Source organism: Penicillium griseofulvum (assembly GCF_001561935.1).
Source record: "Penicillium griseofulvum strain PG3 chromosome Unknown contig_80, whole genome shotgun sequence".
NCBI lineage: Eukaryota > Fungi > Ascomycota > Eurotiomycetes > Eurotiales > Aspergillaceae > Penicillium > Penicillium griseofulvum.
Genome location: NW_024467471.1, coordinates 1,919,483 through 1,930,522, shown reverse-complemented (window position 1 = coordinate 1,930,522; position 11,040 = coordinate 1,919,483). Strand labels below are relative to the sequence as shown.

The following is an 11,040-nucleotide window of genomic DNA, read 5'->3' as shown; positions in this document are numbered from 1 at the left end:
CCATTTATTTCTACATCTCCATCGGTTTATTCACTTGTGTCAATAAACAGACCAGTTCAAGCGAGTTTTATTAAAATTTTGAACATCAACATGGAATCCTACTTTCAAAATCGCCGTATCCGCCGACAAGCAGAAGAAGACTTGGCCAGTATTCAAACCAAATCTGAGCGTACCAGTACCTCATCGCTATCATTGGGGTCAGACCTGGAGGCAGGAGTAGCAGAGAAGCCAGCTATTTCCGAATATGGTCCTCTTATACCCGGTGTGACAGTTTCCCAGCCAGATGAAGACAATGGCGAGGTGGTCTTCCTGGTTGATTGGAGGGAAAACGACCCAAGCAACCCACAGAATTGGTCTCTGCTCCGAAAGTGGATGGTCATGTTGACTTGCTGTCTAATTGCCATCGCAATGTCAATTCCCTCCTCGGTGGAGGGTGCGACTCAGGACGCCTTCGATGCGCGCTTTGGTGTAAACCCCATGGCTGGGTCAATGACGACCGGTAAGCTTATTCTTTTCCCTTATGCTTGAAAGTAGCCCATAGTAATAATTCGTGATAGGTATCTTCCTTATTGGAATTGGTGTAGGCTCCCTATTTTCTGGTCCGTTCTCTGAGACTTTCGGCCGCAACATCGTCTACTTCACAGCCCTGATCCTCGTGATACTTTTCATCATGGCCAAGGCGCTGGCGCCAAACTATGGCGCTGCTCTCGCTTTCCGATTCCTCGGTGCTCTCTTCGCAGCCACCCCCATGACGGTGGCTGGCGGGACTGTCGGCGACATCTGGCAACCATTGCAAATTCCCTTTGGTCTGCCCTCGGTCACTATCGCCGCCTACGCCGGTCCCATCCTAGGTCCGGTTATCGGCGCCTACACGCCTGAAATTGGCTACGTGTGGGCCGACTGGATCTCGATGATAATTGCTGGTGTCGCTTTGGTGGTGGTTCTACTTGCACAGCCCGAGACTTTCAGCCCTGTTCTGTTAGAATGGCGTACGAAGCATTTGCGCGAGTTGACTGGTGACAACCGATACCGCGCCGCCTCCACCTCTGCTAGCTCTCTGGGTACCCGACTACTTAACAATGTATCCAGACCCTTTGTGATGATCTGGACTGAGCCCATCATTCTAATTTTCAGCTTCTACCTGGTCTTGCTTTACTTTGTGATGTTCACCTTCCTCAACGGCTATCCCTTCATCTTCGCGGAAGTGTATGAAATCAGCACGAGTATGACCTTCATCATCTTCGTCGCAATGATCCCGGGTCTCGTTATCGCTTTGGCTATGGTTCCTCTTCTATATGGAATGACAAAGAAGGTAGCGAGACAGGCTGAAGCGGAGGGTAAGGCTTTGCAACCAGAGGTATCACTCTACTGGGCGATGGCCGGGGCATCTATCCTGATGCCGATTTCCCTCTTCTGGATGGCTTGGACCTGCTATGTAAGTGCTGTAATACACCGATACCACTTCTCACACCACTTTTACTAACATCACTCCCTAGTCCACCATTAGTATCTGGTCCCCGATTGTGGCCTCCGCTGTCTTTGGCTACGCGCTTGTTTGCATTTTCACTACGACATATATGTATATCATCTTTGTGTACCTGCAATATGCAGCCTCAGCTCTAGGGTTCATGACCTTCGCGCGGTACGTTGTTGCTGGTGCCCTCAGCCCTGCCTCGGTCAAGATGTACGAGAACATCGGTCCCCATTGGTCTGTGACCATTGTCGGCATTCTTGCAACCATCATGGCACCCGTTCCTTACGTATTATACAACTATGGTCACAAGGTTCGGGCTATGAGCAAGAATGCCGTCAACAAGGCGTAGACCATAGATTGTTGGCTTCAAGGCTTACATTTATTACGATTGGACGAAAGAGATAGAGTGTGGTTGAGGGTGGCTTTGAGTGGTGTGGAATTATATAGATTGTTTCTTGCTTTGCATCTCTCCTCTTTAATATAACGATGATCTAATGGACATGAACTCGTACCTCTTGCCACCAGTCTACGATGGTGGTATGAAAAATTTCGGTCTTATAGGTGATACAATCACGAATTTGTAAGGAGGATTGTCAATGTCGTTGGAACGTTGTCTCGAGCTCTTAATGGTCACTCCCCAAATAGGATAAGTCTTCCAGCTACAGAAGTATTTACTCTAACATCAATAGTAAGGTGATTTCCAGGCAAGCCATTTTACGTTAAAACCTTTGTGATTATATCCCCTGTTACCAACTAGCATAGAAGGTCTGTAACGTATTAACTGCTGTTTTTATATTAAAGAAGCTTTTTGCACGAATGCCAGATATCTCAATCCCTACAACTCTAGACGAACAAGGCACCACCAGTCTAGGAACTATTAAAGATGTCTCTCGGCAAAAACCAATGAGAATGAATGGGCAAAAAGAAGAGGGAAAAGTAAAAAAAGAATGCAACCTGTGGGATTCGAACCCACGCCACTTTCGTGACCAGAATGCTCACACATAAATTAGTGAAAGAGGAAAACTCTTGAGTCTGGCGCCTTAACCAACTCGGCCAAAGTTGCACGTGATACAAAATCACTCCTATTTGGAATATTCGTAGGATATGCTCTAACACTTTCAGGATCTATAGGTACTTACACAGTCCACTTATATATATTATGCTTCCTTCCAAGGTTGATACACAAGAACAGTGATATATTAAAAGGGAATCGTAAAGGCAAGTTCTTCAATCAAAACTATGTAGTCATTCTAACAATCGCCCGCAAACACAGGACTATCCGTATCCTCTTCGAGATCTTCAAAAAGTGGCATAAACTTCTCGTTCTTAGCTTCTGTTTGCCCAGGAACAACATTACCCTCCTGAACTTCACAATCACTGAGTACCGAACCATTGCCGATGAAACTACGGCTCCCAATCACACATCCAGTTAACACACAGCGTTCTCCAATAATGACATTATCAAGGATAACGCATCGCGTAATTCGAGCACCGTTGCTGATCCTGGAGTTTGGGCCGATACAAGATTCCTTTATAACAGAATGTCTCTCAACAATAACGTTGGATCCAAGGAGACAATCAGCCTTTGAAATAAAACAGCTTGAAGACACACATTCCGGAGAGGCGATCTTCCGGTCATGGGCGAATGGGGATCGAGCTGTACGGTCGACCTCTTCAATGGATTCTTGCTTGGCTAGACGAAGGGAAGTTGATAAAAGAAGAGCGGGATTATCAACACGACGGATAAGTGGTGTTGATCCCGTATGCAGATATGCTAGGAGAGATGGTACTCTCGACACATCGTTCTGTGGTATTTGGTGGGTGACTGTGCTCAATTCCCGATAGTCGTAATTTTCGTTTTCTTTCTGCTGATTCAAACAAGTATCCATGCCTAGCTTTTCATGCAGTCCTTGCTGCCACCCAGACTTGGCCCAGAGCCCAATGAGATCCTCGCTAACAGATACTAGTCTTTCCTGATGTCGTACGAGATCCTTGACCCAATGGGGGAAAATGTAGAGGTGTGCATCACGGAAGCCGGTCAACATCTTGGCTTGGGCGATTCGCTGCTTTGCAAAGGATTGACGAAGAAGAAAACCCTTATCACGTTCCAGGTTTCTTTTCACGGTATCCATTCCGATGGACATGAGCAGTTTTGATAGCCTGGTCTGCCGAAGTGGTTCAACAGCTATCAGATCCAAGGCCTCATCATTTACGGCATTTTCCGCATGGTAATATACACAAAGACCACCCCGACGGGTTTTTTCTTTCTCAGTCATTACCATCTGGCCTTGTGATGCCATCCACATTTGGAGCAGATATGTGCCCTCGATTTCACAGACGAGGTCGCAAGGCAAGAGGAGGAAATCGGATTTAATGCAAGATTGCACCTCGGGAAGGCGAAGCAACTGTGCCGTTGCCATTGTTGCTTGAAGATCTTGAGGGGCGATAACCTTCGGCAAAGGGAGTGATTTCAAATCAGGGTCTTGTTGTAAAGCAGATTTGATATGAGCAAGGGTAGAGGGATGTGTGACCAGTGTGACATCTAAAACAATTAGGGAACTTTCATGGTAAACGCGATGTGAGGCCCGAATGGTCCCACTCACCACTGATATGCGAAATATGACAGAACTTTAGCGGATAATATATCATCGGTCTGTTAGCGATTATGGCAAGACATTTTGGAGACTTCTCTTGATCAAGAAGAGTCCCAAATGAGGTCCCAGGACCGCATAGTATAAGTGCTTGAATCCCAGCTCTAGGTAGGGGAGCCTCCATTGTCTTGTTGAACTATAGCTTGATTCCTCGACGCATGTATGATAACAAAGCCGAAAAAAGAATGTAATGACGAATACTCCAAGTAATTCTTAACAAGCCCTGGAATTTACACAGAATGAATAGGACACTATTAAATATATATGAAAGCTTTGATATCTATCTACTTCTTTGTTGTGGATCAGATGAAAGGCAAGTGGATCAAAGAACGGCACTCCAGGAACCAGGGCCCCACCAAAGTTACCTAATCACCGATATGCCGGGGCCGAGGTCCAGCACATTCTGGTTATATCAAGCATAAACACTGTAGAATCACACTCGAACCCAAAACCATCCCATCTAAAAAATAAAAATGGCTACCGCAGAGTCTGCAGCCAAAAAGCAACGCAAGCGCAGCGACTATGGCTTCCACCAAGTACACCAGACCCGCTGGTCAGTAGCCGATTCACGAACCATGACACCGACACTAACACCTCCAGGTTCGACAACGACATGTACGCGCATCTCAACAACGCAGTGTACACACATCTTTTTGACACAATCGCCAACACATACCTAATCCAGCACTGCGGGATGGACCCCTTCAGCGTGAACAACCCAGCCCCAGCAACGACTCAGGGACAGCCCTCCAATTTCCCCTCGCCGTCGAACATAGTAGCAGGGGCCGACCAAATAGGTCTGATTGTCTCGACACATGCCGATTTCTTTGCGTCGGTGCGATTCCCGGATCTGCTGGAGGTCGGGTTGCGTGTTAATAGGCTTAGCAAGTCTAGCGTTACGTGGGAAGTTGGTATTTTCCGTGAGGGGGAGGAGGATGTTAAGATGGTTGGGACTTATACGCATGTTTTTGTATTGAGGGAGACTATGCGGGTTGGGAAGACGGGTATGGAGGAGCGGACTAGGCGTGGCTTGGAGAAGTTGCTTGTTAAGGCTGAGGCTAAGTTGTGAGGGGTAGAATGTTGGGCTTGTACATAATTTTCTTATCGGAATATAGGTAGTCCCTTGCATTTCAGGATAGTTGTATTATTCTGGGTGATTTTGGTCGAGAGGGATTGGAATTCTAGACTTTAGGTTGATCAAATGATCTATAGGAATTCAGAAGAAAATAGGCAAGATATATATATGGATGTAACTCGGCGAGATACACCGCTAGGATTGGTATTAATACTAGGAGTATGAGATGCGAAGAAAAGACAAACATGCGCCAGTTGATCAAGAAGATCATCCAAACTCCGAATCATTAAATAGTCTAATCTAACCAGAGATGTATGAGACACAAAGAAACGCGAAAACAGATCCATCACCGTAACATAAAACCGAAACCAAGAACTTTTGTGGGTTATCATAAGAAAAACAGAGACACGCTAAATCGCTTCGTAATATCGAAAAAGCGCTAACAGGGGTATGCATGTATGATGGAATTTCCAATCATTAGAAGGGCTGTCATTAGACAACCTCAGAAGTTGTAGTTGAGACAAGCTGCTCAATCGAATTTGCCAGCAATGATACTGCTGCAACGGGACACGTTGGAACTGGTAGGAGGTGAGGCACCGCGGCGCATGGTGTGTCCATCTTCATCGAGCCACCACTTGGGGTAAGGCCCAAGAATGAAGTTGTCCTCAGCATCCCAGCCGGCAACCCAGTGAATGCCGTCGTCGAGGAGGAAAAAGCGCAGCTTTTCCGGGCGGCCACCCTTGTGCAGCGGGGCGTCGAACCAGCGACAACGTTCCTCCAGTTCGGATTCGAACATGTAACGGTGGAGGATACGGCAGTAGACTAGGGCAGCAGGGACTTTTTCATCATCTTCGCACCCATCCCGATGGATGAGGTGCCATCCGCGACCCGGGAGGAACTTGTATGTTCCCGGGACGGGGGATTCCCAGTGTTGCTCCTTGAGATTGCTTTTGCTATCACCCTTCTGGAACCAGTAGGTAGGGCAGAAGATGTTGCGCGCACAGAGGAAGAGGTTGGGCGCCATATTGAAAATGGTATCAAGATAAGAATAAAAGGTATGTGCAAGGATGACTCCACAAAAATCGGAGGAGAAGTCCAAGTTGATAGAGAACAACACCAAGGTGCGAAAAATCAAGGGTGAGATCGGGTTATAAGTCGACAGCCATCGCGGGAAATGATAAAATATCAATTGGTCAAAATTCAAGTTGAGATAGGAATTTGACGGGTCTTCCGCGTTCACAAAAGCTCGGTGTAGAGGAGTCCGGGAGACAAAGAATGTGGAAGCGCAAATGCACTTGACACGAGGTTGTAATCTGAGGCAAGGACTGGTTGGGGATGTCGAATTCAAACAGCACTGGCCAGGTAGCAAGGTGTGTTATCGATGCGGTGAGTAGGGGTTGTCGTGTTTCCACGAGGAATAGGGGGTGATAAGCTTGCAGCTCTGAAGGAACAGCTTTGTTTCAGGAAATGAGGATGGTAGGCGAATAGAAAGAGTCGAAATGAGCTTGGACTTGCAGTAATCGGCAACACGCAGTAGCACGCGCACGGCCGATGTTAGAGCTCGACAAGAGCGTGTGCTAGAGATTGAGCATTTAACTGGAGGAATGTCGCCATGGTGATCAAGATATATAAGAAGAAAAAGTGTGTTTTATATTTGGCGGTCACGAAAGAAAAAAAAAAAGTCAGTTGATCCACCTTAAGCCACAATGGGGTAAGCTCTAGACTTTCCCGCACTTTTTGCCAATTTTCGAGTGGCTAAAATGACTAAAAATGTGGATTAGTCACCCGCTGACCTCAGAGATTTTCTCCTGCGGGACCAGCCGAGCCTTGGCAGTTCCAGCGGGATTTTTCATCTCCTGTTATTGTCCTCTTTAGGGCTGATCCTCGACATTTTCATCATAGCTCTCCCAATCGTAGTCCACCGGTTTCACGGGAACTTTCCGACTTAATATTATAAAATCTCGAACACTTGGCCGCTTGGCACACATTCCCGGGTAATTTCCAGGCTGCAAAGTTCTTTGTGGCGCAGTCCTCGTGGTTCAGCCCTATATGTTTCTCGGCGATGTCCTAGCTTGGAAGCCCGTTTTCTTTTAGCCTGGTCTGGCCTAATTGAAGTTGATGATCCATTTTCTCATTAATTGAATCGTTATTTTTTATAACCTTCGATCATTGTTGGATTAACATAGCTGATATATGGTGTGATAACTACATGCCGCACCTTCACTAATTCACCACTATCTAGGCTTAAGTATCCCTGTCCATGCATAATCACATTCTCAATCCAACAAACCAGAAATCATTGCGGTGCCACCTGGTCTAGAGCCTCGCAGTTGTAGGCGATCGCCAAGCAAATCCTTGCTGAATTGGCAACATGACATGACGCACGGCTTTACAATAATAGAAACCTTGGGAAAAAAAAATTCAACTGTTGACAAATTGGTGCTAACCCATTGACGGCAATATAATGCGACGGCAATTTCTTTGACTTCCTAACACTAATATATTTTTTGTTTTCATGCCCTCGAGCCCCTTTTGAGTCATTGGCCTTCTTTCAAATTGCCCGGGTATGATAAACCATCTCACCCGCTTCATTCACCTGTATGGTGCCGTCAAACCTTTGACCTTTTCGCGTTCCCTACACGGGCCAATCTTAATATGATCCTATCAGCTTGAATGCATAGTCAACATGGGTTTCATTGTTGACCGATCTATCTATCGTCTACTCTGTAGGTGATACAACAGATGATTAGGCCTGTGTGCTTTTTTGGGAATATTCCAACTGGAAAATTTAAAGAGAGTTCTAGACCACTTATGACATTAGGCCAAGGATTATTAGCCAACAGAAACCACCAGGATGTATCTAGGGAGAAACAACTTGTCTTCTCCCGCCTAGCGCCGCCGCACCAATACACATCACGGCAAACACGTCGAGCGGGTTCGTCCATTCTGGCCTCCACGCACTGTGAATTCGAGCCGATGGGTCACCTGCCGGCAGAATCCCGGTTAGCAGCCGGCCGGTGTTTGGGCCTAGAAGGGGTCGCCAAGGTTGGACATGCTTCCAAATGTGATCTGGCCGGACATGGTGCAGACCGGGCTCGATTTGTTCGATTCCGCACCCGCGCTCGCTGGACTAGACTCTGAACTGGGGGTCCGCATTATCGGTGGACATTAGTCTGGGCCTCGATTCTGCCGTGGGTGTTACCACGTCATTTGGATTGATAGACTTGAAGAAGTTTTGGTTCTTCCCTGTGTCAACCAGGATGCCCATGGATCTCGGTTCGGTGGGAACTCTGGAACCTGAAAGACACCAAGAGACCCTTGAGTGGCGTGAATGAAGGTGCTTTATGAAGCCAGTGGACGATGGTGCGTGAAATCTTATATTTCGAGACAAGGGCTCGCCAGGGGGATTCGATCTGTCTCTCCATCCGATAATACCCCCCTATCCCTCATTAAGGACTGAGCAGAGGGGAAGTCATCTCTCGGACCTGATCCCCTTGTCATGAATGGATGTGGACATTGAAGATAGCCCAGGAGTGGAAGATGGTGATCTATGCCGAGAAGCATTCTTTATGTCGATTCTTGCAGCTGTGGGGTTCTATGGGGGTAAGATCATCGTCTGCGCCTTGTTTCGGAGTATGAATCCAAGTCATTATGCTTGAACTATATAGCTCCCACATGGGCGACAGTAGTGCCCGCTGAACATATACCACATTTGGCCAATATCCATCGGCAGTAGTACCAGGTTCTAGGGATTTATGCCGATCAAAATGGCCCATATACGATTTGCTGGAGTGCTTTGGAAAACCAGACCGGCGTGGGGTGGAGCGCGCGAGGAACGTTTCGTGGCCTTCTCCCCAATCTGCCCAAAGAAAAAGCAAAAAGATACAATCAGGCAGATATTCCTGGATTTATGCTGACTAGTCACCACAGATTGTGATACCTAGCGCGAGGTGAATTTACTCCATAGGAGGTATGACTCTTTGATGAGTAAATGGGCGGCGAAATTACATTTCGCCGAACCGATAAAAGTATCCATTCGAAAATTTTCACAGACAATCAAATATAAAACCCAATGTAAAAAGTATTAAAATCTAAATTCACTCATTTCATCATGTCCCTTACCTTCGAATGTATCCCCCTCACAGTCCAAGGCGTTAGCCTCAATCTATCAACGGTTCATAGCCTCAACTCAAACCCACCAATCCTCTTCCTCCACGGCTTCGGTTCCAGCAAAGAAGACCTCGCCGATCTAAAGATCCAGCCATCCCTAAAACACCATGGCTTCATTGCCTACGACGCCCCTGGCTGCGGCCAGTCAACAAGCAACGACGTCTCGGCAACAGACATCCCGTTCCTGGTGGCGACCGCCGAAGCTTTTCTTGCACGCTTCAATATAGAAAAGTTCCACCTGATAGGTCACTCAATGGGCGGTTTAACAGCCCTACTCCTGGCAAACCAGCATCCAGGCCGTGTCCTCAGCTTCGTGGATATCAAGGGAAACCTCGCACCAGAGGATTGCTTCCTCAGTCGCCAGATTTTCATGTTCCCAGCCGATGACGGGGATGCATTCATGGATGCATTTATTGAGCGCACGCGTACGTCGGGGTCATTTGGTAGTGCCATGTATGCTAGTACCCTGCGCTCCCGGGTCCGGGCTGGTGCGGTTCGGCCTATTTTTGAGTCTATGGTGTTGTTGACTGATCATGGGGACTTGATGGATAAGTTTCTGGCATTACCGTGTCCGCGCATGTTTATGTTCGGGGAGGAGATGCGTGGATTGTCGTATCTGCCGTTGTTGGAGAAGAACGGTGTTGAATTGGCCGACATTGTGGGCGCTGGGCATTTCCCTATGTATTCTAACCCTGTAGAGATGTATCGCCGCATTGCGGGGTTCTTGGATCGATGCGGGTAGTTGAATTAATGCTGTACATATGTAGATAGAATTAGAGATGAATATAACCTTAGATGGGCATATTGAACCTTTTCCTCACTGGCACCCACGTGGGCACCTCAGGCAGGTGACACCTTCCATAATTAGTAAGAAGCCTTTTGGGCCTCAGACCGCTGTACTTTGTACAACATAGGTAAACAACAATCCCAATGTTGTCATTGGACATAAATGCCTATCACTCCGAATGCCCGGGGCCCCGGGGGATATTGACATTTACATAAACAGATTACCAAGGTAACTAACCTGTTTATCTTACGCTTTCTTGATGAGTCTGACTTGGTCCAACTCACCTCTGCGGCATTTGAATAGTGGCCTCAAGTGCTGAGGCCTGTGCTCCAGGCATCCTACATTACAGTGGTCAGATTCATTCGCAAATTCATTGATAAAGCCACTATTGTCTGATTTACCGCAAAGAAGGTGACTATCCATGGGTGATTCAAGACATCCCCAGCACATCACGCGGGGCGTTGCCCCATTCACCGAAGTGACCGAACATGATGGCCCGGCTCAACCGGACTCTGTGATGAACCACAAGTAATCAACATGATCACAACGGGATGTTTCAGATTTGGCGAATAAATTGCTCAAGTATATTCAAGAAAAGGAAGGTACATACACGGCCTCCGGTGGACCTCCGCACCTGAACTAACTACAAACAGGGCGGTGCATCCTCTTTCTGGTTATTATCTGCGCCGTCAGCAAGTTCGGAGACGGAGACAAGCTTTTGCCGAGGTTTATGTGGAACCCCGATGAAACGGGGGCTGATCTTAGTGGCCACTCGCAGGGGTCGTACAAAGGCGAAGCATTGTTTTCCGGTAAAATATCGGGGCCATGTTACATTTGGTGAGTTGGTGGCTGACTGATAGGCTTTTCACATATTGGACAGACG

General features: G+C 47.2%; 5 protein-coding genes across 5 annotated transcripts; 3 read left to right on the top strand and 2 right to left on the bottom strand.

Moving 5' to 3' along the window:
* Nucleotides 1-90: 90 nt before the first annotated feature.
* PGRI_017310 (Major facilitator superfamily domain, general substrate transporter) lies at nt 91-1,823 on the top strand (the record flags this gene model as incomplete). The annotated part of the gene is made up of 3 exons (XM_040789444.1): nt 91-499; nt 558-1,435; nt 1,497-1,823. The coding sequence occupies 3 exons, from the start codon at nt 91-93 to the stop codon at nt 1,821-1,823; spliced, it is 1,614 nt and encodes a 537-aa protein (XP_040646397.1).
* A 901-nt stretch (nt 1,824-2,724) lies between these two features.
* On the bottom strand, nt 2,725-4,123 carry PGRI_017300 (uncharacterized protein; the record flags this gene model as incomplete). The annotated part of the gene is made up of 2 exons (XM_040789443.1): nt 2,725-4,016; nt 4,078-4,123. The coding sequence occupies 2 exons, from the start codon at nt 4,121-4,123 to the stop codon at nt 2,725-2,727; spliced, it is 1,338 nt and encodes a 445-aa protein (XP_040646396.1).
* Nucleotides 4,124-4,598: 475 nt separating this feature from the next.
* On the top strand, nt 4,599-5,194 carry PGRI_017290 (acyl-CoA thioesterase; the record flags this gene model as incomplete). Its single annotated transcript, XM_040789442.1, has 2 exons — nt 4,599-4,678; nt 4,726-5,194. The coding sequence occupies 2 exons, from the start codon at nt 4,599-4,601 to the stop codon at nt 5,192-5,194; spliced, it is 549 nt and encodes a 182-aa protein (XP_040646395.1).
* Nucleotides 5,195-5,729: 535 nt separating this feature from the next.
* Nucleotides 5,730-6,224, bottom strand: PGRI_017280 (uncharacterized protein; the record flags this gene model as incomplete). Its single annotated transcript, XM_040789441.1, has 1 exon — nt 5,730-6,224. One exon carries the CDS (start codon nt 6,222-6,224, stop codon nt 5,730-5,732), a length of 495 nt encoding a protein of 164 aa, XP_040646394.1.
* A 3,087-nt stretch (nt 6,225-9,311) lies between these two features.
* PGRI_017270 (alpha/beta fold hydrolase) lies at nt 9,312-10,112 on the top strand (the record flags this gene model as incomplete). The annotated part of the gene is made up of 1 exon (XM_040789440.1): nt 9,312-10,112. The coding sequence occupies one exon, from the start codon at nt 9,312-9,314 to the stop codon at nt 10,110-10,112; it is 801 nt and encodes a 266-aa protein (XP_040646393.1).
* Between the last annotated feature and the right edge of the window lie 928 nt (nt 10,113-11,040).